This window comes from Vulpes lagopus, chromosome 6, assembly GCF_018345385.1.
Source record: "Vulpes lagopus strain Blue_001 chromosome 6, ASM1834538v1, whole genome shotgun sequence".
In the NCBI taxonomy this organism is placed as follows: domain Eukaryota; kingdom Metazoa; phylum Chordata; class Mammalia; order Carnivora; family Canidae; genus Vulpes; species Vulpes lagopus.
The window spans coordinates 31,720,337-31,744,544 of NC_054829.1; the positions used below are offsets into that span (position 1 = coordinate 31,720,337).

At 42.7% G+C, this 24,208-nt stretch overlaps 1 protein-coding gene and 1 pseudogene across 3 annotated transcripts in view; both read left to right on the top strand.

The window, feature by feature from the left end:
• Positions 1–14,164, top strand: part of ZFYVE26 (zinc finger FYVE-type containing 26) — a 64,694-nt gene extending 50,530 nt beyond the window's left edge. For all 3 annotated transcript variants that reach the window (XM_041759271.1, XM_041759272.1, XM_041759273.1), the window contains 8 exons: positions 245–463; positions 4,593–4,790; positions 5,722–5,921; positions 6,738–6,879; positions 7,174–7,233; positions 8,638–8,820; positions 9,407–9,451; positions 12,109–14,164. In XM_041759271.1, the coding sequence (XP_041615205.1) occupies positions 245–463; positions 4,593–4,790; positions 5,722–5,921; positions 6,738–6,879; positions 7,174–7,233; positions 8,638–8,820; positions 9,407–9,451; positions 12,109–12,312 (1,251 nt within the window). In that variant the 3' untranslated portion in view covers positions 12,313–14,164. The remainder of the gene's footprint in view (positions 1–244; positions 464–4,592; positions 4,791–5,721; positions 5,922–6,737; positions 6,880–7,173; positions 7,234–8,637; positions 8,821–9,406; positions 9,452–12,108) is intronic.
• A 5,164-nt stretch (positions 14,165–19,328) lies between these two features.
• LOC121492522 lies at positions 19,329–23,550 on the top strand (annotated as a pseudogene).
• Positions 23,551–24,208: the final 658 nt, after the last annotated feature.

The window sequence follows — 24,208 nt, forward strand, 5'->3', positions numbered from 1 at the left end:
ATGATAAAAATGACTTAAGTAATGTTTAGACTTTGGTGAATTTTCTGTCTTATGCTTTTGAATGAAATTGGTGTTACACAATATTATAATATTGAGAATGTTGTGTCCTGCCTGTTTTTCTGTCTTTAAAACAGTATTGTAAGCCTACTTCCACATTCCTAAATATTCTTTGAAAATGGTATTCTCAGAGGCTGCTGAGAATTTACTGGGTTTTATTTTTCTTTGCACTCTTTTTTCTTGTCAGCAAGATGATGATTATTTTGCTACCTTGAAAGAACTGGAAGCTACCCTGCGGACCCAGAGCCTCTCTCTGGAGGTGATTCCTGAAGGGAAGATCATGAACAACACCTACTACCAAGAATGCCTCTTCTACCTGCATAACTATAGCACCAATCTAGCCATCATCAGCTTCTACATGAGGCATAGCTGCCTGCGGGAAGCCTTGCTCCACCTCCTCAACAAGGTGGGACACACCTCCTTCTCAAAGAGCGGTGCCCACTTTGCCCACCTAGGTCGGCCCACTCAGCTTTAACTGGAGGCAGTAACCCCCTAAAACTTAACCCAGTGTTGAGCTATGAGATCTCTGGCAGAGTCAGGTCAAAATGGAAAATTCTATCACCTAAATTATGATTTGATATGCATGCAACAAGTCTTAACCTGAGTCCAGATTGCCCTACTAATTGGCGATAACAAACTTCATCCCTTTTGTCAAAACATACAGCAGAATGAAATAATAGTTGAGAGCATGGTCTCTGGAAGAGGTGGTTGGTATGAGTGGTGTGACCTTGAACAAATTGCTGTACTGCTCTGTTTCCACACACCTCTCACCTGCCCTGGGACCATGTCCCACTGCTGATACAGCTGCTAGTCCACTCAGAGTTGTCACAAGGGCCAGGAAATACATGATCCTATATTTGGGCCCCAAAATCTAAGAGAAGGAGAGTATCTCTCCTTTTTTCCTTCTGATATCCTCTGTTCTCTTCCCACTGGAGGCAAAGGCACCACTAAAGTGCATTAATTCTTTGGAGCCATTATTAAGCAAAATCAGGAGTCTCTTTCACCGTGACCCTTTGGCATTCACTTTTATCGGAACAGTCCACAAACACTTTCTGAGAAACTTGCTAATCTATACCAAAGTTCAGGAAATTTAATTAAATTTAACTTAATTTAAATTAAAGGAGTTCAATACTTTTAATTTCAGTAGGCCACCCTGACTCAAAATGGCAGCCAATGAAAGTTTACAAAGGTACATATCTTCTAGGATTGCTTCAAGTGAAGTCAGCTGTTCAGTCATGATAACCGTATCCCTATAGGGATACTAACAAGGTTTCAAAAATAAAGTAAGAGTTATATTATTTAGAGTTTAACTGCTAATTTTTTTCCTTTTCCTCTGTTTCCAAATAAGTTTGGGGGTAAAACAGTTTCCCCCAAGCACAATTTGAGAGTGGAAATCAACCAGTTCTGTTTCTTCTGTTGACCAGAGAGTTAAGCAGCTTACTTACTTATCTTGGTATAAGCTGACAACAGCATTACCCTGCTTTCCATTTGTCAGAGCGAGGAAAGAAGCCTTATTTTTATCTTCTATAATCATAGTTACCCTTGAACTGAAGTATCTTAATTCTCAAGCAGGTAGGGAACAATAGAAAACATATTGTGAAAACGACAATTGAATGGCTAGAGCCTGGAAGGTGTTCTGTTGCTAGCCTCATTCCCTGCCTTTTTTCACCCCTTTACCTGCCAGGCTGCCCCAGACTAAGCTTTCTAAAACATAATACATGCTTTATGTTATTCATAGTTCATGTTATTCCCCTCTCTGAAAGACCCTCAGAAGATCCCATGGCCACAAGAGGAAGTCCAGATTCCTTAGCATGCATATAGGACCCACCAAGATCAGGCCCCCTTATTTCTCCAGTTTATTTTCACCACAAGCCCTATATATGCCCTACATTCCAGACATCATATTATTTAAATTTTCTTGATCGTACCTTGTACTTTGTTACCTCCATGAATCTGCATGTGCTGTTCCCCCTAATCTAAAATACCCTGTCCCTCTTTGTTTTCTTTGAAAACTCCTGTTTATCCTTTCAGACCCTCTCTGTTGAGCATTCATAGAATGCACAAGCTACATTAGTCAGCTCTTCTATATACCACCGCTGTACCTAGAATACAGCTCTGTTATTGCATTTATCCCACTGCCTTGCAGCTGTTCGTTTACAACTGTGTCATCCTTTCTGGACCAAGAAAGCTTATATATTATTTCTGTATGTCTTCAGATGCCTGACCTAGTGCCAGGTATAAATGAAGGAGCAAGTAGGTAAATGGATGAAATGGAAGTTCTTAATGTATAGCTCTTCTGAGAAACTCCACCTTTCCTATGGAACTGATTCCCCTGCCTTTTAAAGTTTATTCTAAAACTTTTCAATTAGGTCTAGGTTTCTGAGTTAGAAACAGCCAGAATTGGGAAAGGAGTCCTCACCCACAAAGGATATTGTCAAAGCTGAGAACTACTCCAGTTCTAAACAGCTTGTACCCAGTGCTACAAGGCCAACATGGTTATACTAACATGAGTTTATGGCCATTCTTTACCCTCCATTAGTTATTCATAGCCTATAGTCTAAATGCCCAGATTATTATTTTTTTTCTGTGACTGTGGAATGCAGGTTTATGACACAGGGTCTCTGAACCATGAATGAGCTTCAGAAGGGAGGAGATTAGTATGCGTGTGCATCTTCCGAGGAGTTGGTCCATAATGTTTATCACTTATTCATCCAAGAAATACTTATTAAATAGCCAAAGAATATTCTGGGCACTGTGAAAAAAAATAGACAAAAATATCTACCCTCATAAAACTTACATTATAGTAGGGAGGCAGACAATAAGCAAGGTAAATAAAATCCAGAATTATAGATAAGTAAGAAGAAAAAGCAGAGTAGAGGGCAGGAATGAATTGGGCAGTTTTAGAAAAGATGCCCAGGGAAGATGACAGACAGTAAAGGACTAAAGGAGGTGGAGAGTGAGCCATACAGATTATGGCTCGGTGGCTCAGCGGTTGAGCATCTGCCTTTGGCTCAGGTCATAATCCCGGGGTCCTAGGATCGAGTCCCACATCGGGCTCCCTGTGAGGAGCCTACTTCTCCTCTATGTCTCTGCCTCTCTCTATGTCTCTCATGAATTTAAAAATAAATAAATAAATAAATAAGTAAATCCCTACAATTTGTAGTGGGGAGACTTGCTCCAAATTTCTATTTAAAAAAAAAAAAAAGAAAAGAAAAGAAAGGTTACAGAGGAAGCATAGTCCAGGCTGAGGGAGTAGCAAGTGCAAGGGCCAACGTGGCTTGAACAAAGTGGGCTGGGAAAAGCGTAGGAGTAAATAAGGTCAGAAAGGTAATAGGCCCAATCATATGAGGATCATATAGGCCTTGTAGACATTATGAGGGCTTGGGCTTTGTGTTGAGTGAGGAAAACCATTGGAAGATTTTGAGCAGAGGAATAACATGATGTGACTTAGGTTTTACCAAAATCACTCAGGTTGATTGGTTAGCATTAGAGAAAAGAGACAGGAGCAGAAGGTAGTAGACAAGGGAAGAGGCTATAGCAAATATCCAGGCAAGTGGGTAATGGTTATGATGACTTGGTCACAGTGGTACATTGAGGTAGTGAGAAGTGGCTGGGTAGATGCAGATTCTGTGTGTATTTTGATGGTAGAGCCAGTAGAATTGCTAATGCATGTGACATTGGGTGCTGAGGCAGGAGCAACAGATTTTACTAGGTTTTTGACCTGAACAACTAGAAAAACAAAATTGCCATCTGAGAAGGGGAAGACTATCAAAAACGGATTTGGCAGAAACAACCAGGCATGTAGTTTTGGGTATATTAAGTGTACTAGACATCCAAGAGGACATTTTGAGTAGGCAATTGGATATAAGTTGGATATCTACTGCTGGAGTTCAGGAGGAATGTACAGGCTGGATATCGGGATCTAGATATAATCAGCAAATAGATTTAAAGCCATGAGATTTTATGAAATCACCAGAAGAGTGAGTATAGAAAGGAAAGAGAACAGGTTCCTCCTAAGCCCTGAGGAAATTAGGAGGAATCAGCAAAGGTTGAGAAGGAATAGCTGGAAAAGTAGAAAGAAAACTTGGAGAGGCTGGTGTTATAGAAGCCAAATAAAGAAAAATTTTCCAAGGAGGAGGAAACCATCAGCTGTATTAAAAGCAATTGATAGTTCAGATGGAAAACAAGACAGAGATTTTAGATTTAACAGTTAGAGGTCATTGGTGACTTACAGGGCACTTTCAGTGGAGTGGTGGGTACAAAAGCTAGATAAGAATGTGTTTAAGAGACAAGCACAGGAGAGAAATTAGAGACAGGGAGTGTAGATAACTTTGTCAAGGAGCTTTTCTACTCAGGGAAGGAGAGAAGTGGAGCAGTCACTAGAGTGGGATTCTCAAAGTTATCTGTGACACGTAAGAAGAAGCACCACTATAGAAGAAAGCCAAAGGTGTATGAGTGGAAGGAAATCCAGGGTGGGTCCCAGACAGTGCCAGAACCAGGCTCAAGACTTGACTTTTTGCCTTGCCCTGTTCCAGGAGAGTCCTCCAGAAGTCTTCATAGAAGGCATTTTCCAGCCAAGCTATAAATGTGGGAAGCTACATACTTTGGAGAACTTACTAGAATCCATTGATCCAACCTTAGAGAGCTGGGGAAAGTACTTGATAGCTGCCTGCCAACATTTACAGAAGAAGAACTACTACCACATTCTATACGAACTGCAGCAGTTTATGAAGGTAATAGCCCCTTCTCGCCCTCTACTTCTGTTGATGACGCCTTGCCATACAGGGAGACTGTATAGGATGAGGGAACAAGACTGTCATTTGGCCTCACTATTTGACCAACCCTAGAACAAATCCATGTGGCTCTCTAGCATTGTTGAATAATAATAGGATTTCCATCCTCATCCTAAAGAGGCAAACCTTAACCTTGTCTGTAATGACATTCTTCAGAATTCAAGGAAGATGAAAAAAAGATCTGTGGTGATTTCAAGATGAGCAAGAAGCATAAATGCAGAATTCATAAGGAATGATGGAGAAATGTTTTTAGAGAAAATATATGAAGGGAGAGGAAATAAGTTTCCCCCAGTCTATCCAAGGATTGCAAACCCTAAATTACAGAAAAATTGAACCAAAGTGAGAGTGAAGCCGAGCTGAATGGAGAATCAGAAGTATCCTTTTTGAAGATCTCTTCTGTGGTGGAATAACATTTTTTTTTTTTTTTTAGATTTTTATTTATTTATTCATGAAAGACACAGAGAGAGAGCGAGGCAGAGACACAGGCAGAGGGAGAAGCAGGCTCCATGCAGGAAGCCTGACGTGGGACTCGATCCTGGGTCTCCAGGATCAGGCCCTGGGCCGAAGGCAGAGCTAAACCGCTGAGCCACCAGGGCTCCCGATTTTTTAACATTTTTTTTAAATTTTTATTTATTTATTCATGAGAGACACTCTGTGGTGGAATAAAGTCCTTCCCAGGAGTTCAGCCAGTTGGCTTGCTTTAGGATCCCTTGGGCTTAAGAGTAACTAACACAGAAGAGTTGCGCAGCTAGTGATGGGAGTGAGTGTTGTGCAGCTTCATGGGTGGAAATCAGGTCAGAATCCTCCTCACACCCATACCCTCCAATATCCCTGAACTCATTTGACCTGAACATTCATTTTCCTCTTCTAGGACCAAGTCCGGGCCGCCATGACCTGTATCCGATTCTTCAGTCACAAAGCAAAGACTTACACAGAACTGGGAGAAAAGCTCTCATGGCTGCTTAAGGCCAAGGACCACTTGAAGATCTACCTCCAAGATACCTCCCGCGGTACCAGAAGGAAGAAAACCACCTTCTTCCAAAAAAAGATGACTGCCGCTGATGTGTCAAGGTAGCCCGAGGCTCAGGAAACAGTTAGGGTGGGCAGAAGGGCTGGAATAGAGTGTCTATTGATGAAGCTGCGCTTGTCCATTCCTGAACCCTTGAAAGAGAACACATCTAAAGGGAGCAACAGTGGCCAGTACAAGTCTGGAGAGCCTACAAAGGAGCTTGCAGAGAAGAGAGCAGGGGAAATATTGAGATCAGACCCCTTCCAGTAGGCAGGAAAAAGAGATCCTGAGAGATTGTTGGCCTGTCCCTGTCTCCATCTTCCTCTCATACTCCTCCCTTCTCCCTTGCCGAGCAGCAGTCACACTGGCCTCCTTGGGCTCCTCCACACACCAGGCCCTTCCCTTCTCTCAGTCTTCATGCTGGTTCGTCTTTTCACTCTTTGCTTACAATACGACATTTAAAGTAAATGCTGCACCTCGCCTTTATTGCCTCCATATGCTCAGTCACTAAATATTTTATGCGTTCATTCATTATTCATCTGTCCTCTAGCCTATGAACCCTGTGAGGGCAGGGTTCATGTCCCTCTTGACCTCTGTTGTTATCTGCAGCACCTAGGTGCTTTGTAAATACTGATTCAGGGACCAGACTTTTCATCCAGTTCCACAGAGCAGCTATAACCCCGCTGAGGCACCTCTGTACAGGGTACCAGATCACCCTTTTCGTCTTGTTGTAACTTCTCAGAGGGTATTTTGGATCGCTTCTCCCTCCATATCATTTCTTTTGCCTTTTCCCATGCCATCTTAACATGATTTCTCATGGCCCTAATCACTCCTGAAGTGCCTCAGGAAGCTAGATTGCTCATCTCTCGTCCCCATAGGCACATGAACACACTTCAGCTGCAGATGGAAGTGACCAGGTTCTTACATCGGTGCGAAAGTGCTGGGACCTCTCAAATCATCACCTTGCCTCTGCCCACTCTCTTTGGAAATAACCACATGAAAATGGATGTTGCCTGCAAGGTACATACAAATGTTTTAGACCTCTGATGGACTGCTCTTATCTTTCAGAAGCTTATCATAATTGTAATCATCTAGCTAGTATTTCAGTTGTTCATTTGAAGGCTGCCTTCCCACTAGAATGTGAGCCAAAAGAGGCTGGAGATCGAGTCCATTTTGATTACTCTTGTATCCCCAGTGCCTGGTACTTAGTCGAGTCTCAACAAATATTTGTTGAATAAAGGGGGCCCTCTTCCTTGATAGAAGGGCTACTCCATAATTATTGCTTCTTTAAGCACATTTTACTCTCCTTTTCAGGTCATGCTAGGAGGGAAGAATGTGGAAGATGGTTTTGGAATTGCATTCCGTGTTCTGCAGGTATGACATGAGTCACTCAGGATTATGCTGAGGGCAGTCAGGACCTGAGTGCAGTTCCGTGAGAGACTATCCTTCAGAAAACCTTTATCCCAAGGGTAGCAGATTTATGTATACAAACTAAAGAAGTCAGGGTGGCTATTTACAGACTGTGTCAGATTCAGGATTCTGGGACACTTTGCCAAAAGCCAAGTAACCGATGACAAGTTCATCAAAAGCTATCAAATAAATACCTGAAACCAGGTCTAGGACAGCTCCCACAGCTGTTTCCCTCTGAGGGGAGCATGGCTGAAGGATGTGGCAGGGGATGAGTGGGGTGGGGGTGGGGGTCCTGTGCAACAGGAAGGGCCACTGGCAGAATGGGCTGCCCCTCCATCCATCTGCCTAGGAGCTGGCTCAAGGAGTACCTTGTGTTGCCTGTGGCAAGAGGACACCGGTGTGGGACGCCAGGGTGGCTCAGTGGTTGAACGTCTGCCTTTGGCTCTTGGCATGATCCCAGGATCAGTGGTTTAGTCCCGCATCAGGCTCCTTGCAGGGAGCCTGCTTCTCCCTCTGCCAATGTCTCTGCCTCTCTCTCTGTGTCTCTCATGAATAAATAAATAAATAAAATCTTTAAAAAAACAAAAACAAAAAAAAGAACACTGGAGCAGAGTGTGGAGCAGGGCACCACAAGATTTAAAGTTTCTCCAGACCACTGCCCCCTTCCCCCCACCACTAGACCGTTCCACATAGATACCCTAAGAACCATCACTCTGGGCAGGTGGGGTCTGAATACATTGTATGTGTCTTGAGGATCAATGGCTTCATGAATGACCGGACTAATTCCTTTCTTTTCCACCTATTCCAGTGTTGGAAAAAGCTCTCCACACCCAAGCTGCCCTGGTGGACAGGCAGAGCCACAGCTCCTCTCAGACTCTGTCAAGGATTATCATAGATCGAGTTTAAAGTGGTAGTTTCTTAAACTGGTAGTTTTTAGCAAATCAGTCTTTTGGTGAATTGGTTTGTTTCCAAATACTAAGGCATCTGCTGATAGAGCACCAAGAGTCCGCAGCAGCCAATACCAACCCTCACCATCCCTTTCCTAAGACAAAGGTGGCTCATGAAAAAAGGAATGAACTAGCCTTGAGAATTTGATTAAAAATATTTTCGGAAGGTGACACAACAGTGAATGAGACATATCATTTTAGATACCAAGGTTACGATTGTTTTGGTTGCTTCCTAAAATGCCTAATTCCAAAAGGAACTTTTTGCTTGTTTTTGTTTGTTATATGAATGTTTTCTACTATGACTACAACCAATATGGCTTATCTACGCCAAGCATAGTGGGGATTTTTTTAAGTGTTGCCTTCCTTCCTACTGCTGATGTCCCCTGCTCCCCTAAACCCATTATCCTGTGTTCTCTTCTAGGACTTCCAGCTGGATGCTGCTTCCACCTACTGCAGAGCTGCCCGGCAGTTGGTGGAGAGGGAGAAATACAGTGAAATCCAGCAATTGCTCAAGTGTGTCAGTGAGTCAGGCATGGCAGCCAAAAGTGATGGGGACACCATCCTTCTCAACTGCTTGGAAGCATTCAAGAGAATTCCACCCCAGGTATGCTCACTTCTTTACCTATTGGCTCCTCCATCTGTTTCATTGTCTTCACATCCCCCTCTTGGTTTTCCTGTTCCCTGTAATATACTCATAATGTACTGACACTCTGCAAGATCCCTTCATCTTTCTGACTCCTCTGTAATATTGGTCTCACCTTAATCAACTCTTCCCTGGAAGGAAAATTTATGGTCATAACCTCTATATCCGGAAGGTGTCCCTCAATATCCATTGTCTAACATCTGTACCTGTGGACAGACCAATCTGAACTTCTCCCTGTGAGGTAGAGGAGGTCAGGGTGGGTGTGCAGATGGCCTTTGAGCATGTTGCCTATGAAATTGTCCCCCGTGGCTTCTTTATGAGGTAAACAGAGCCATATCCACTTGTGAAGGCCAAGGACAGTCCTCTCAGGAGCTGTTATTTTTCCTCAAACTCCCAGGTATAGTGTTATCGTTAGATTTCCCTTGATGCTCTTATAGCAGAAGTTGAGTTAAAAAGTCAGAACATGCAAGCTGAAGCCACATTGGGCCTCAGCTCCCATGCTGGGGACTCTTCCTCCTCTCACAACCAATGCTTCTGTTCTGCACAGGAGCTGGAGGGTCTGATCCAGGCGATACACAGTGATGACAACAAGGTGAGCAGAACTGTCCCCAAACCCTGGTGATGTTCATGAACAGCAGCTCCGGCTTCCCTTTTCACCTTTATCCCTTGCTCCCCACAACGGTTCCATTCAACCTGTATCTCAGCTTCTTTGTTATTCAGAGGTGGAGGGTGGGGGTGCAGAGAGAAAATAGATGGAGCACACACAAACACTGACTTCATGAGTCCTTGCTTTCCCACTTCTTTATGTCCACTTTCCATGCAGAGCTTTCTCAGAGACCCCTAGGAAATCCTTCATTTCTGTCTTCAGGTTAACTGACTGAATGAGGTTCTCAGAGTGGGTAGGCATTTCTTTATCCTGGAGGGGAAGGATACCCTGTACAGGAAGGATAAAACCGCACCTAGCCCTTGAGCAACAGATACCCATCTGTGTCTCATTCTCCAGAGCAGGCTGCTTCCCTGAGGTCAGTGAACTCTTCCTATTGAGTAGGAAATCAGTGCTTCTGCAGGGAGTGCCAGCCAGAATAGACATCCTCCCAGCTGCTCCTATTTGGGCCTAGCCATAGGCCAGCAGTGGCATAGGAAAACCAAGCCAGACTGCCCTGGCCACTAGCGGTGGGAAAATTTGGCAGCTCAGTCCCTGGTGAAGAAAACTAATGTCAGGCACAGGGCTTCTTACACAACCACAGAGCTGCTCCCCGTGGTAGTATTGCTGATACCCAGACTGAATTTGCCTGGCCTTCTTCATTCAAGGAATTAGGGAGAACATGTTCTGAACATTTCTTCGTTTATGCATGCAGCATCCAGATGACCTCCTATGGAAAGGATGGAATTTTGTGGGGTTTTTTTTTTTTTTAATTTTTTTTAAATTTTTATTTATTTATGATAGTCACAGAGAGAGAGAGAGAGAGAGGCAGAGACATGGCAGAGGGAGAAGCAGAGGGAGAAGCAGGCTCCATGCACTGGGAGCCTGATGTGGGATTCGATCCCGGGTCTCCAGGATCACTCCCTGGGCCAAAGGCAGGCGCCAAACCGCTGCGCCACCCAGGGATCCCAAGGATGGAATTTTGATATTGTGAATTGTAGAGAATTACTTTCTCAGAATCATAATGAGGATCCAGCAGCCAAGCCAGACACCCCAGTTCCCTGTATCCCACACTGTGGTCCTTCTCCAAGGCTGCAGGACAAGGCTCAGTGAGCCTCCCCCACTGCAAGACAGGCCATGCCATGTCTCTCAAAAAAACATGCATTAAAATCTTGACAGTTGTTCTTACTTTTACAGGTCTTTTTCTCTCAGCAGCTGTTTTCATGCACTACTTAAGTGATCTCAGGCCACAAGGTCTTGCCAAAAATCAGCCTTACTCAGTTCCTATTGCAGACTTTGTGACAAAATGCTCTCTCCTCTAGGCAGGAATTTTGGCTGCCAACTTGTGATATTATGTTTAACGCACATGCATGTTAAGTAGAGCTGAAGGCCTGGGTGAGAGGAAGCGTCCTGGGGCAGCAGGTAGATATCCAGACAGCAGGACTTGATGACTTAGTAAGCTTAGAGAATATCCAACATCTTCTAGCTTTAGAAGATTATCTGTAGTTGAGCTTAGGATAGAAAGACTCCAAGGACCGAGACAAAAAAAAGATCAAAGATTGAAACATGAAGAGAGAAGAGTTCCTTCTAAACCACCAGAAGGGACTTTCACAGCAGAAAGGCAGTTGCTGGTGGAAACTCTTTTTTTTTTTTTTTTTTTTTTTTTTGCTGGTGGAAACTCTTGAGGCAACTCATGAGGGCCTTGCTGTTAACTGGCCTACAACACTGGCAAACCAAGGATGTGCTGGTGAGATCAGGGCTAGGGAAGGCATGGGTTATAGTCTCCACTAAGCCAGGGGTTAGTGAGATGGAGGGCCTCCAGAGTGGGAAAGAGACACCCCTCAAACCCAAAAGTGAGACACCTCTGATCCAAACAGCACAAGTCAAGTCAGCGTGGGATTAGACCTTAAATTGGATCTTTTCTAATTGTGTGTATGCATGTCCATCCCTGAATTTCCAATTACAAGATTAAATACAGCAAGGTAAAACAGAAAAATAGTGAAGGAACAAGAATCTGTGTGCCCATTGTAAGAGAGAGATAGAGATATGATGATTCATCCATTCATTCAGTCACTTAATGCATATTTATTGAATACCTAACACATACTAAGCCATGCGCTAGGTACCACAAGTACAAGAAGTAGAAAAAGCAAACAGTATCCCTGTCCTCATGGAGCTTAAAATCTAGTCAAGGGAAGAGACATCAATCAAATAACCACCCAGACAACTACAAAATCTTAAACTCATGACTCTTCAACTCTTAAACTCAGGAACAATGTTGACTCTGAAGCTAGGCAGAAGCTGGGGAGCCCAGGATAGTAAAGAGGAAGCCCTCAGAAGGAATAGACAGAGGCTAGACTCTGCCCACCTGCCTGCTTTCTTTTTGAAATTCTTAGATTATCTGTAATAATTATAAAATAACACAGTGTAATGGCTTAATGTCCAGAATATTTCAGTTGCTACAATGTAATGAAAGACAAGAACCCAATCATTAATTTGGTAAATGAGAACTGATCTTTCATCTGGTGAACCCTGACACAGCTCTGTTTGTTGCTTCATCACCCGTGATGATTTCTTTTTGGCTATCTCTTATACCCGATTGCCAGGTTCAGGCCTACCTGACGTGTTGCAAGCTGCGTTCTGCCTACCTGATTGCCGTGAAGCAAGAGCACTCACGGGCCACGGTCCTGGTTCAGCAGGTGCAGCAGGCTGCCAAGAGCAGCGGGGATGCCGTAGTGCAAGACATCTGTGCCCAGTGGCTTCTAACAAGCCACACCCGAGGTACCCACGGCTCAGGCTCCAGGAAGTGACTGGGCAGTGGGGCCTGAATACTGTGGAGAGTCAGAGATGATCTCTACCTCTTTCCTCCTGTGCACTGGGACTTCCTTGGCTCTGCCCCTGGTCGGAAAGAGCTGGATTGGACCCTACTTGCCATCTTGGGCAAAGATAGGACCTTTCACGCCACGCAAGTGCCATGTTTCTGTAAAATTGTGGAATCTGTGTTTGTCTGGAGATGGCCAGTTCTTTCTACCTCAGAGTGAGTGTGTGTGTGTGTGTGCACACTCCTGTGCACTCATGTTTACGTCTAAGCATTTCTGAACAAGCAAAACTCTCCCCCACCAAAAAGAGACACTTTACTTTAGACTTCTGCCCGTCTGAAAACCTTCCCTGCGTTTTGGTTCTTAACCCGGGTCATCCTATTTATACACAGTTCCTTCCGTGTGGAGATGCTCAGTAGTTCCTCATAACTAGAAAAGTTTCACAGAGAATTCTAGAGCAGCACCAAAAGGATTGCCTCTTTTTTCTTCCTTCCCCTCCCAAAATTCAGAGATGGCCTTGGGGCAAGTGCTACCCATGGAATAAAAGTCATCCACGTATGTCCTGTCACAAGCACAAGGTGTTACCAGGAGTCTTTGGAAGGTAGCCTGAATAGAAGGATCCTCAGGTGCTGGCATCTGAAAGCTGTGGATGCAAACAGTGAGGGGCCAGAGCCCCTGCTGACCAGCAGGCGGGGCACCATTACATCCATCCATCAGGGAGAGGAAGATGAACCTCTCCAAACAAGAATGCAGGGAGGTTGCTGACAAGCACAGAGCTGGCTTCTGTGGATATCCCTGCCACAAAGAAAGAATGTGGCTCTCTGTTTGAGAGTGGGGAGAAAACCGGTAGCCAAGATCCTAGGACTAAAATGGCCAGACTGCCTATTTGAGTGACAGTCCTATGTGTGCCCCTTTTAAATGGTTAGGAAACCACTTCTTCTCTCCTGCTTCTTCACAGTCTCAGCAGGACCACAAGATGAAGATGAAGTGGCCCAGGATCATTGAGGCAGTACACGTATTTGTCTTCACAGAGGGAGTCAACAGTTGGGCCTGTGGATAAGAATCAGAAAAAAAAAAAAAAGAAGAAGAAGAAGAAAAAGGAGACGATGAATAGGTCCCTCACAGTTGATAGAAAACCAGGCAAAAATTGGGCACTGGCTTGTGTTCCCACACCAGATATGATTTTAAAAGGGTCTGTCATACTCAGTGACTTGGATTTGCAAATGAGGGCCCTAAGGAAAGCTCTGCAACTCTGAGCCTCCCACCAGCTGGAGCTCAGTCTCTTCTTGACCTCACATTTGTTGCTGAGACAAAGAGGAACTGGAAGCCAAAGTCTGGTGCTTAGACCCTATGGATTTCTTTCTGAATGAGGTTTTTTGATAGTAAAAAAGCAACTAGTAGGGGCATCTGTCAGATTCAGAGCTTTGGTCCTGTAGAGAGAAGAAAGACTGCAAAGGAATTTTCAGATCTCTCCTGGGGGGAAGTTTAGCAAGTGAAGTGGTTTTCCTTCTCTGGATCATAGAATCATCTGTCTTCCAGGCATGTCATTCCCTGGCATCTGCTTGTCTTTCTGAGTCTGCCTGCCCTCTTTGCACTGAACATAAGCACTTTATATGAATGGGTTGCAGATCTTGCAGCTCTTTAATTTGGGATGTTATGACCATATTTTTCTTTTTCTTCTAACCAGTTGAACTGTAAAATAGGTAACCATTGACTAGGCTGACATAAGATGAGGCTAAAGGCCTTTGAGCATCACACCGTGGTCTCCAGGAAAAAAAAAAAAAAAATACGTGTTGAAGGGTTTACTACAAGCAAGCCACAATAAAGTGTCTGTCCTACCAGGTTTTTGGCTTCATGACTTTTTTGTGATATCTTGTTCTTACCCTTCTCTTCCTTTTGCCTTGTCTTCTGTTTGAAGAGAAACCATGGTTGGGGGAGCTCAGATGGCCTTCAATTCTTGAACTTTCTTGAAAGATTCCCATCATAACTAATAATAACTCTTTGGTTAGGATTTATTTCAAGTTTCTTATGTGTTCAGAACTATTAGTGTACTCTCTATCACCAGAAAACTTTTTTGCTTCAGTTGGGTTTGTAGGTAGAAGTAGATTATACACTCATCAAGTATAAAAAGTAAGTGAAAAGTCCTCCCTTCCCTGTCCCCTCAACCCAGTGCCCTCTAAGAGGCCACCAATGCTACCGATTTCTAGTGTTTAGTTCCAGAGCTATTTTATTGCATAAGCCAAAAGCAGTAATTAAAATATTCCATGGTGAAAGATATGCCATAATTTTTAGCCAGTCTCTTAGATATTTTACGTCATTGCTATCTTTCACCACCACGAGTTATGCAGCAGTGAATTATCTTGTCTAGAATGCCCCTGGGTCAGAGGATATGTGCATTTGACAAATATTGCCAGTTGCCTTCCTAAGAGATCATAGCAATTAACTCTTCCACTAGCAGTGTAGGACAGAGCCTGCTTTCCCATACCCTTGCCATCAAACTTTGTAGCTCTTTACCAGTCTGATAAATGAAAAATAGTAGTCTGAACACTTTTTTAAGCTGCTCATCATTTTTAAAATTCCATATTCTTTTTAATATCAACCAAATTGTAAATCTTCAAAACCAAGTATAGGATCTTTGGGGAAAGTAGAATTCAAACTTAGCTTAAATTGTTTTCTTGTCACTCTCTTAGAGCATGTATTTGCAGTATAATATTTGAGCCATGGACTGTAGCATTGCTGCCATTATCTCCTTTCCCCAGAAATATGACCTCCTCTAATTTCTTGTTCAAAAAAAAAAAGTCCAGAAACAAACACAAAATTATTGATGAAAGTAGACTTGTAAATCCTGGTATGAACATGACACAAAGATGTGTCACAACACAGATAATTAGAAAACCCAATCTAACACTAGGATAGGGGACTGTAGACTATGTTTAGAAACCTAAGACACTCCAAAGTTACCAGATATCTTTGGCTGAAGCTTAAAGTAGGTCAGATGCTCCTAGACCCTCTTTATACCAAAGCAACCAAATATCAGTAGTTCCTTAACCCACAGGTTATGGCCTTTTCTTGGTCAGCATCCTCTCTTCCACAGTAATAGTGTTGACTTGCCTATCCATAAAACTTCCAGTTCCTCTACAACAAATTCATTCCACATCTTGGTTATTGAATGGCTTTCCTCAGTGGAGTGCTTTCTGCTCCCTGTTTCTTTGTGTTATTTCTGCTTGGAACCCTTCCTTCACAACCTCTCGTTCTCTACCCCACCCTTCAGTCTACCATTGTCAAAACCCTTTCTTCAGGCTCATTTTAAGTCCCATTTCCTCTACAAATTATTTACTTATCTGGCTATACTTCCTCTTCATCCCCCCTAAAAGACAAAATTCTTTAAGATTCTATCCATTCTCTCTTGACACTTCACTGTCCCATACAAATCCCATAATTTCAGCGTTCATCTTGGTTTGCTGAGTTCTAAACCAAAGTTTTCCCCTCTTAATTCCTGTCCACATCAAATCTGCCTTTTGATTGTTTCCTGGAAGTCACCCACATGACTACCTGTACCATGACTAACCATATGGCTAATATTATAAAAATATTAGCAAGTCCAAAATGGAACACATCTTATTCCACCCACAAACCTGATCTTCCTCCTTCAGTGATTTTGTATTACTGTTACGCATGCTGCCTGAGTTAGAAACCTCAGGGTTTGTCTGTATTGCCCCTCATTCAAACACTCAGGTACCTACCATGCATCAAGCATATATCCAGTTAGAAGCCAAATTTTGTTATCATCCTACCTTTCCAGTTAGAAAAATCTAAATTTAATGAAGACAGGAATTTAAAGATAGAAATTTGGCTCCTGCTATCTTTTTTTGAAGTAAATTACTAAAATGGTATGTCATCTGCATGAGATAGCACCTACAAAGAAATGCTCTTGTTATTTTAGAGCTGGAAGTGACCATAGAATACATTGAATGCATCTCTTATTTTTTCATTCAATTATTTATTCAGCAAATACAGTTAACAGTTATATAGTGAGCTGCATGCTAGAGATACAAAGATAATCAATGTAGACAAAATTCGTGTGCTCCTGGCACTTAGAGAGTCCTCACAGATGTCCAGTCACTTGCTGCAGTCACATGTAAAATATTACATGAGCAGAAGTCCACAGTGTAAATGAGAGCTCACAGGAGGAGCACTGGATACAGACTTGAAGATCAATGAAAATTTCCCCAGCAGATATAACACCCAAAACACAAATAGAAAGGGGGAAAAGAGGTTCCTGGCAGAATGAACAGCTTATCTGGGATCCAGAGACAACAGAGCATCTAAACTAAAAGAAATCAAAGAAACCAGTCAGGGTGCTATGACAAGGTCATGTGAGGTCTTGTAAGCTTGTTAAGGAGTTTGGGATTTAATCCATTGGACAATAGAAAGACACTAGAATGTTTTAAGCAAGAGAGTAACATGACGTGACTTAAATTTTAAGATCATTTGGCTGCAGAATGGAGTACACAAGTCAGGGCAAAGAATAGAATCAGATGCTAGAAAATGTGGGCAGTATCGATGCATCCTATAGCCCTTAGAATAAAGTCCAAATTCTTAACAAGGCTCAAAGACCTGCCTTATCAGATCTGTACCTACTTCTCATGTCTCACCTCCCACCTCCACCCCCTTCTTTCAGTTCCCAGATGTGGCATATTCTTTGCTCCCTCTGAGCCTGTTGCCTGGACCACTTCACTTCACCTGGCAGCTCATCCTTCAAGTCTTGCTTAAATATATGCCACTTGGTTCAGGAAGTCTTCTCTGACCTCTTCCCTTTACACCAGATTAGGACAGGCACTTCTGCCATGTGCCCTTATAGTGAGAGGACAGGTACAAGAACTCTCTTGCCAACTTCATGCTTGCAATAATCCTAAAACATAGTTATCAGTGTCTTTGTTTAATAAGTAAATGATTTGGGACACCTGGGTGGTTAAGCACCTGCCTTCGCCCAGGGTGTGATCCTGGAGTCCCTGATCGAGTCCCACACCAGACTCCCTGCATGGAGCCTGCTTCTCTCTCTCTCTGCCTCTGTCTCTCGTGAATGAATAAGTAAAATCTTTTAAAAAATAAAATAAAATAAATAAATAATCTGATGTCGACCTGAGGAAATCTATGATCTAAGGAGCAGGCAGAGGAAAAAAGAACTTGGCAGGAGGTCCTAGAAGGAGGAAGTGAACCAGGAGAATAGAGGTCATAGAAGCCAAGGAAATAAGTTGACTTCTAGTTTCCACATGGCTCTTGTTACTCTTGAAAACCACCCCCAAAGGGCAGCCCAGGTGGCTCAGCGGTTTAGCGCCTGCCTTCAGCCCAGGGCGTGATCCTGGAGTCCCCGGGATCGAGTCCCATGTTGGGCTCCCTGCATGGAGCCTGCTTCTCCTCTGCCCCCCCTCTCTGTCTCTCATGAATAAATGAATAAACAGAAACTCTTTGATGAAACTAGGAGACAGGGATCCCTGGGTGGCTCAGTGGTTTGGCGCCTGCCTTTGGCCCAGGGCGCGATCCTGGAGACCCGGGATCGAATCCCACATCGGGCTCCCGGTGCATGGAACCTGCTTCTCCCTCTGCCTCTCTCTCTCTCTGTGTGTGTGTGACTATCATAAATAAATAAAAATTAAAAAAAAAAAAAGAAACTAGGAGACAACTGTTAAGAGAAATTAACAATACAAAGATTTAGAAATGGATGGAGTGACCCCTCTTCTGTTGTAGAAAGTAGAAAGGAAGAAAATATGAGTGGGATACAAGTGAGTTTGCTGATTTGGTAGCAGAAGGAGGGAGTTTATGGCTGATGACTTTCATGTTGTCTATGAAGTCAGAGGAGAAGTCACCTGTTAACAGCTCAAGGTTGCTGGTGGGTTGAGTGACTTGAGAAGATGGAGAAGACATGAACTGCGTGTTATAAGCCAAGAGGCAGTATACTGTGAAGCTTTTGAACTTATTTGGGCCTCTCTGAGTAAAGGAGTCCCTGAGAGCTGTATTTTTGGATGGGAGGCAGAGGGACAGTTTGCTGTTAGCATTTTTATGCAAATGTTACTGGTAAATTGTCTAAAAAGATCTCAGAAGCCCTTAAATACCCATGGCTGCAATTACCCATGTGGTTAATTGGAAATTAACCGTGTGGTTTTTTTTCTTTATTTTTTTTCTCATTCTAAAGCAACATGCACTTTTGTACCTAATTTTGCACCTATAATTTTATATTCCCTTTTTTTTTTTTTAAGAAGAGAGACCATGCGTGTGCACATGATGAGGGGGCGGGCAGTCAGAGGGAGCAGAAGAGAGAGAACCTTAAGCAGGCTCCATGCCCAGCACAGAGCCAGATGCAGGGCTTGATCTCACAACTCTGAGATCATGACCTGAGCCAAAATCAAGAGTCAGATGCTTAACCAACTGAGCCACCCAGGTGCCCCTGTATTCTCTTCTTAAAGGTGGTCCCACAAATTGCCTAAACTTCCCTGGACCCCTCCTTGACTGTGGGGAAATAAGTGATCAGGCACCACTGAAGCCGGCTGACATTGATGACCAGTGGTTGGTAGTGGCTCCAGACTGGCAGGTTGAGTGATCTTTCTTTCTTTCTTTCTTTCTTTCTTTCTTTCTTTCTTTCTTTCTTTCTTCTTCTTTTTTAAAGATTTATTTATTCATGAGAGACATAGAGAAAGAGAGAGAGAGAGGCAGAGACATAGGCAGAGGGAGATACAGGCTCATTGAAGGGAGCCCAATGTGGGACTTGATCCCACAAATCCAGGATCACGCCCTGAGCCAGAGGCAGACACTCAATCACTGAGCCACCCAGGCGTCCTTTCTCTAGTATCATATAGAAATCAGAGATTTGGATTCTTCGAGGTTTGGCTTTTGCTAAACAGGTGTGATAATAGGACAAGGGAATTGGAAAGGGGAGCTGGAGGAAAAGGAAGTTGTGGTTAGAGTAGGAGTTGGAAGATGACATATCTGAGGAATAGCAAGTTCATGGGATGACAGGGTGTCCAGGTGTGGCCCTTGTCATGGGAATGGGAGACCAAAGAGGAGTGGAGGAGAAGATCAGTGCTGAGGAGATCAAGGAACTGAGTCTGAGTGGACATACAGCACACTTTCAAACAATAGTGCTTTGGGCAACCCATATGTATGCATGGTTATCACCTTCCTCTAGTACCATGATGGTATTTGAGTTAAGATATATACTGTCTAACCATTCTCTATCAGATAATTTATGAAGCAGAATTCTCATATGTTCAGGAAACATTCGATCTTTCTTTCATGCCAGATTGACATTACACCTCTGTGGTAGACATGAGCCCTGGCACATAAAATGGACCTCTTTTCTGGGAATTCCTAGAGCTGGGCCATCAGTGCCCATGTCAGAACTCTGTGAACAGTAATGCCCTTAGGCCCAGGCAGGAAGGGCTCCTTTCCTCAGTTATACACATTAAAAAACCCTACATTTTAAAAAACAAAAATGCACTTGGATATAGTAAATTAATTTAAGAAGTGTGAACATCTGTTATTTGGGGGGCAGCCCAGGTGGCTCAGCGGTTTAGCGCCACCTTCAGCCCAGGGCTGGCCCTGGAGACCCGGGATCAAGTCCCACATCAGGCTCCCCGCATAGAGCCTGCTTCTCCCTCTGCCTGTGTCTCTGCCTCTCTCTCTCTCTCTCTCATGAATAAATAAATAAAATCTTTTTTAAAATATCTATTATTTGGGCTGTGGTGCTCAGTTCTGACATAATATAACCTGATAGCCTAAACATCTGCTCTCATGCCTAATAACACTGTTAAAGCCCCCAGGAAAACAAGACCTGACTGCATCCAAATGCTTTGAAGGTGTTGTAGAGTGTGCTGCTGCTCCTGAGTGCAGGGAGGATTTAACAGAGGAAATGATTGAGAGGATAAAAGGCAATTTAGGCAATGTCTTTCTCAGCATGAGGATCACAGACACTTGCATTAGTATGGGGGCATCATTTTCAGTACTGCTGAGTGACTTTTTTTTTTGTCTCTCTTCTTTTTCCAAGGTGTGTATGTTTGCAACACTTGTATCTGGAGGTTAAAAATAAACAATTGATTTTACCTTTAAATTGATAGACATGTAGGTGTAGAGGAAACATGAATGAAGTATAATATCCATTGTTTACACTGGCAACTAAACAGACATTGAATATTAGAATCATGAATAGTTTTATTTTTATAAAACTTCCTAGAATTAAATTGTCAAAAGCTAAAAAATTTAGCTTTATCTAAATAATTATCTAAAATGTTGATATTCATAGCTATATTGCATTTTGCCTTTAAATTTGGATAAATGATTATTCTTGAGGAAAATAACAAAGATATTTAAAGTAATTTTTATTTTTGCATTTCTTTAATTTACATTTTTATGAAAATATATTTAAATTGCATTTATTTTATACAATTACGCATTGTATTTTTTTTAATTCTTTTAGGTAACTACTGCCACTAAAACACAAGATATTGAAGTTTTTTTGTTGTGGTGTTTTTTTTTTGTTTTGTTTTTTTAATGAGAGACACACAGAGAGAGGCAGAGACATAGGCAGAGGGAGAAGTAGGCTTCCTGCGGGAAACGTGATGTGGGACTCAATCCCAAGACCCTGGGATCACACACACTGAGCCAAAGGCAGATGTTCAACCACTGAGCCACCCAAGTGCCCCTAAAACACAAGATATTGGATGATTATAACAATATAATTAATGATTTCATTGAGATGGAAGCCATATGGAGCAGAGCCACCCTTCCACTTTTGCCCCATTGGACTGTAAAATGAGCAAACATAAGTTTTATTGTATTAAGCCAGTAAAATTTAGCATTGTTGGGATCCCTGGGGGGCGCAGCGGTTTGGCGCCTGCCTTTGGCCCAGGGCACGATCCTGGAGACCCGGGATCGAATCCCACGTCGGGCTCCCGGTGCATGGAGCCTGCTTCTCCCTCTGCCTATGTCTCTGCCTCTCTCTCTCTCTCTCTGTGACTATCATTAAAAAAAAAAAAAAAAAAAATTTAGCATTGTTTATTACAGCAGTTAAACTACTCCTCCTACCAGAACAAGTTGTGCCTCATGTTCTATGATCTTCTCAGCTGATTATTTTGGCTGAGATATCACATATCCATGTGTAGAAAAAATAGATTATACACACAGATTAAATTTTGGATATACACCTATGAAAGTATAATAGCCAAGACTATTAAGACTCTGTACAAGAATGTTAGATTAGTTATCCCTCTGGAGGCTGAAATTATTGGAAGATGACATATTTAGAGTAGAGAAAAATACAATGAAAGCAGAGTCAAAATGTACAGATGAGGAAATTGGAGGTGGTGAAAGTAGATCAGGAAGACATCTGCCTTAGATCAGGAGTAATGGTGGGGGAATGTACAAAAAAAAAAAATGGTAGATGGGTTTCCTGAGTGGCTCAGTTGGTTAAGCATCTGACTCTTGGTTTTGGCTCAGGTCACGGTCTCAGGGGCCTGAGATTGAGCCCCCAGTCAGGCTCTGCACTGAGCATGGAGCCTGCTTGAGATCTCACTCTCTCCCTCTGCCCTTTGCTCCACACAATTAAATAAATAAATAAACAAATAAATAAATAAGATTTTCAAGTGGTGAAACAGCAGTTTCATATGGCTCAATATAATACTATTGTATTAGGACATAGATTTCAACAATAAAGACCATTTATTATGTCATATAACAATAAGTCTCAAAGGAACACAGCTCCAGTCTTGGTTAATTCAGTGACTCACTAATTTATCATCAGCACCCTAGGTCTTTTCCATCTTTCCCTCTACCATCCTCAGCATATGAGCTCAGTCTTTTAGCCACTCAGCTCCACTTGTGACTCAAGATAATTGTGGTAGGCTCTGCCTCATGGCAACTGCCCCCTTCCACATGGACACACTGAGCTAGTACCCACGCCTGGAATCAGGCTACAAACTCCCTCGCACCTACCACCTGCCACTGCCTCTGGACAGGGGACTGCCCCCCCTCAAAGTGAGCGAGCTTCAGGCATTTGTGAAAATGTGTAAGCAAGATCTGAGCATTCTGCACCCCAAGGAAACGTGCTTCCTGTGGGAGTGGGTGGAGAGCATGAGGCGAGAGGATACCACCTGCTACTCATAAAACTAAATCAGAAGACATTATCAAAGAAGAAAAAAACAGATAGTAAGAAGGCAGAGAAAACATAAAGACAGACGAACCATCAAATGAGGAAAGTGATCTAGATATTGACAATGAAGGTGTGACTGAACCAGATACTGTTGCCCCTCAAGAAATGGGAGATGAGAATGTACATATAACTGAGGAAATGGTGGATCAGGGAAATGATAAAAAAAAAAAGTGGCTGCCACTGATGTCCTAAATGATGGTGAACTACAGAAGGCCATTAACTGGTTCACAGATGCCACCAAACTGAACCCTTGTATGGCCATTCTATATGCCAAGAGAGCCAGTATCTTCATCAAATTACAGAAGCCAAATGCTGCCATTTGATACTATGACAGACCTATTGAAATGAATCCTGATTCAGCTTAGTCTTACAAGTGGCGAGGGAAAGCACACAGACTACTGGTCTTTGGGAAGAAGCAGCACACGATCTTGCCCTTGCTTGAAAACTGGATTATGATGAAGATGCTAGTGCAATGCTGAAAGAAATTCCAACTGAGGGCCCAGAAAATTGCTGACCATTGGAGAAAGTATGAGCGAAAATGTGAAGAGTGAGAGATCAAAGAAAGAATAGAAAGTTAAGAAGGCCCGGGAAGAACATGAGAGAGCCCAGAGAGAGGAAGAAGCCAGACAACAATCAGGAGCTCACTATGGCTCTTTCCCAGGTGGCTTTCCTGGGGGAATGCCTAGTAATTTTCCTGGAAGAATGCCTGAAATGGCAGGAATGCTTGGTCTCAATGAAATTCTTAGTGACCCAAAGGTTGTTGCAGCCATGCAGGATCCAGAAGTTACAGTAGCCTTCCGGGATGCAGCCCAGAACCTAGCAAATATGTCAAAATATCAGAGCAACCCAAAGGTTATGAATCTCATCAGTAAATTGTGAGCCAAATTTGGAGGTCAAGCATAACGCCCTTCTGACAATTTAAGCCCTTGCTGAAGGGGGAAAAAAAAGGTAATTGTGGTAGATTCAAATGTCATATTCAACCATGACAACATCTAACAGAAGAAGACAAAAAAATTCTTGTGCCCCACTTTTGGTCAACATGGAAGCCTCTCCCAGAAGTTGCCAATAAGTCTCCTTCCACATGGACTTGGGCCACAGGCCATGCATGATTGAGACACATGCATTTTTCGTAACAAATCACTTGTGAGGAAAGTGTAATTACCTTGGCCCAGCAGTTCACAGCCCTACCTGCACATCAGAATAACCTAAGACTTTCAGAATCCTTTGCCCAAGAATACAACAAGTAAATATGAATCTATAAGGTAAGACCTAGGTATTGGCATTTTATGTTTTAAAGTACACCTAAGTTTGAGAATACTGCAATAAGTTAATCAGTAGCAGACAGTGACATTGGCAGCCCACAGTGTCTACTGAAAGTATTCATTTTTATTTATTGAAGTATAGTTGACATACAATATTATATTAGTTTCAAGTGTGCAACATAGTGCAATATTTATATACATTAAAAAGTGGTCGCCATAGGGGTGCCTCAGTAGTTTATCTGGTTAAGTGTCTGACACTTAATCTCAGGGTCATAAGTTCAGCCCCATGTTGAGCTCCACACTCAGTATAGAGTCTACTTAAGAAAAAAAAAAAGAATTTGAAATGGTCACCATAATAAGCACAGCTACCATCTATCACCATACAAAGTGTTTACATGTTATTGACTATACTCTCTATGCTGTA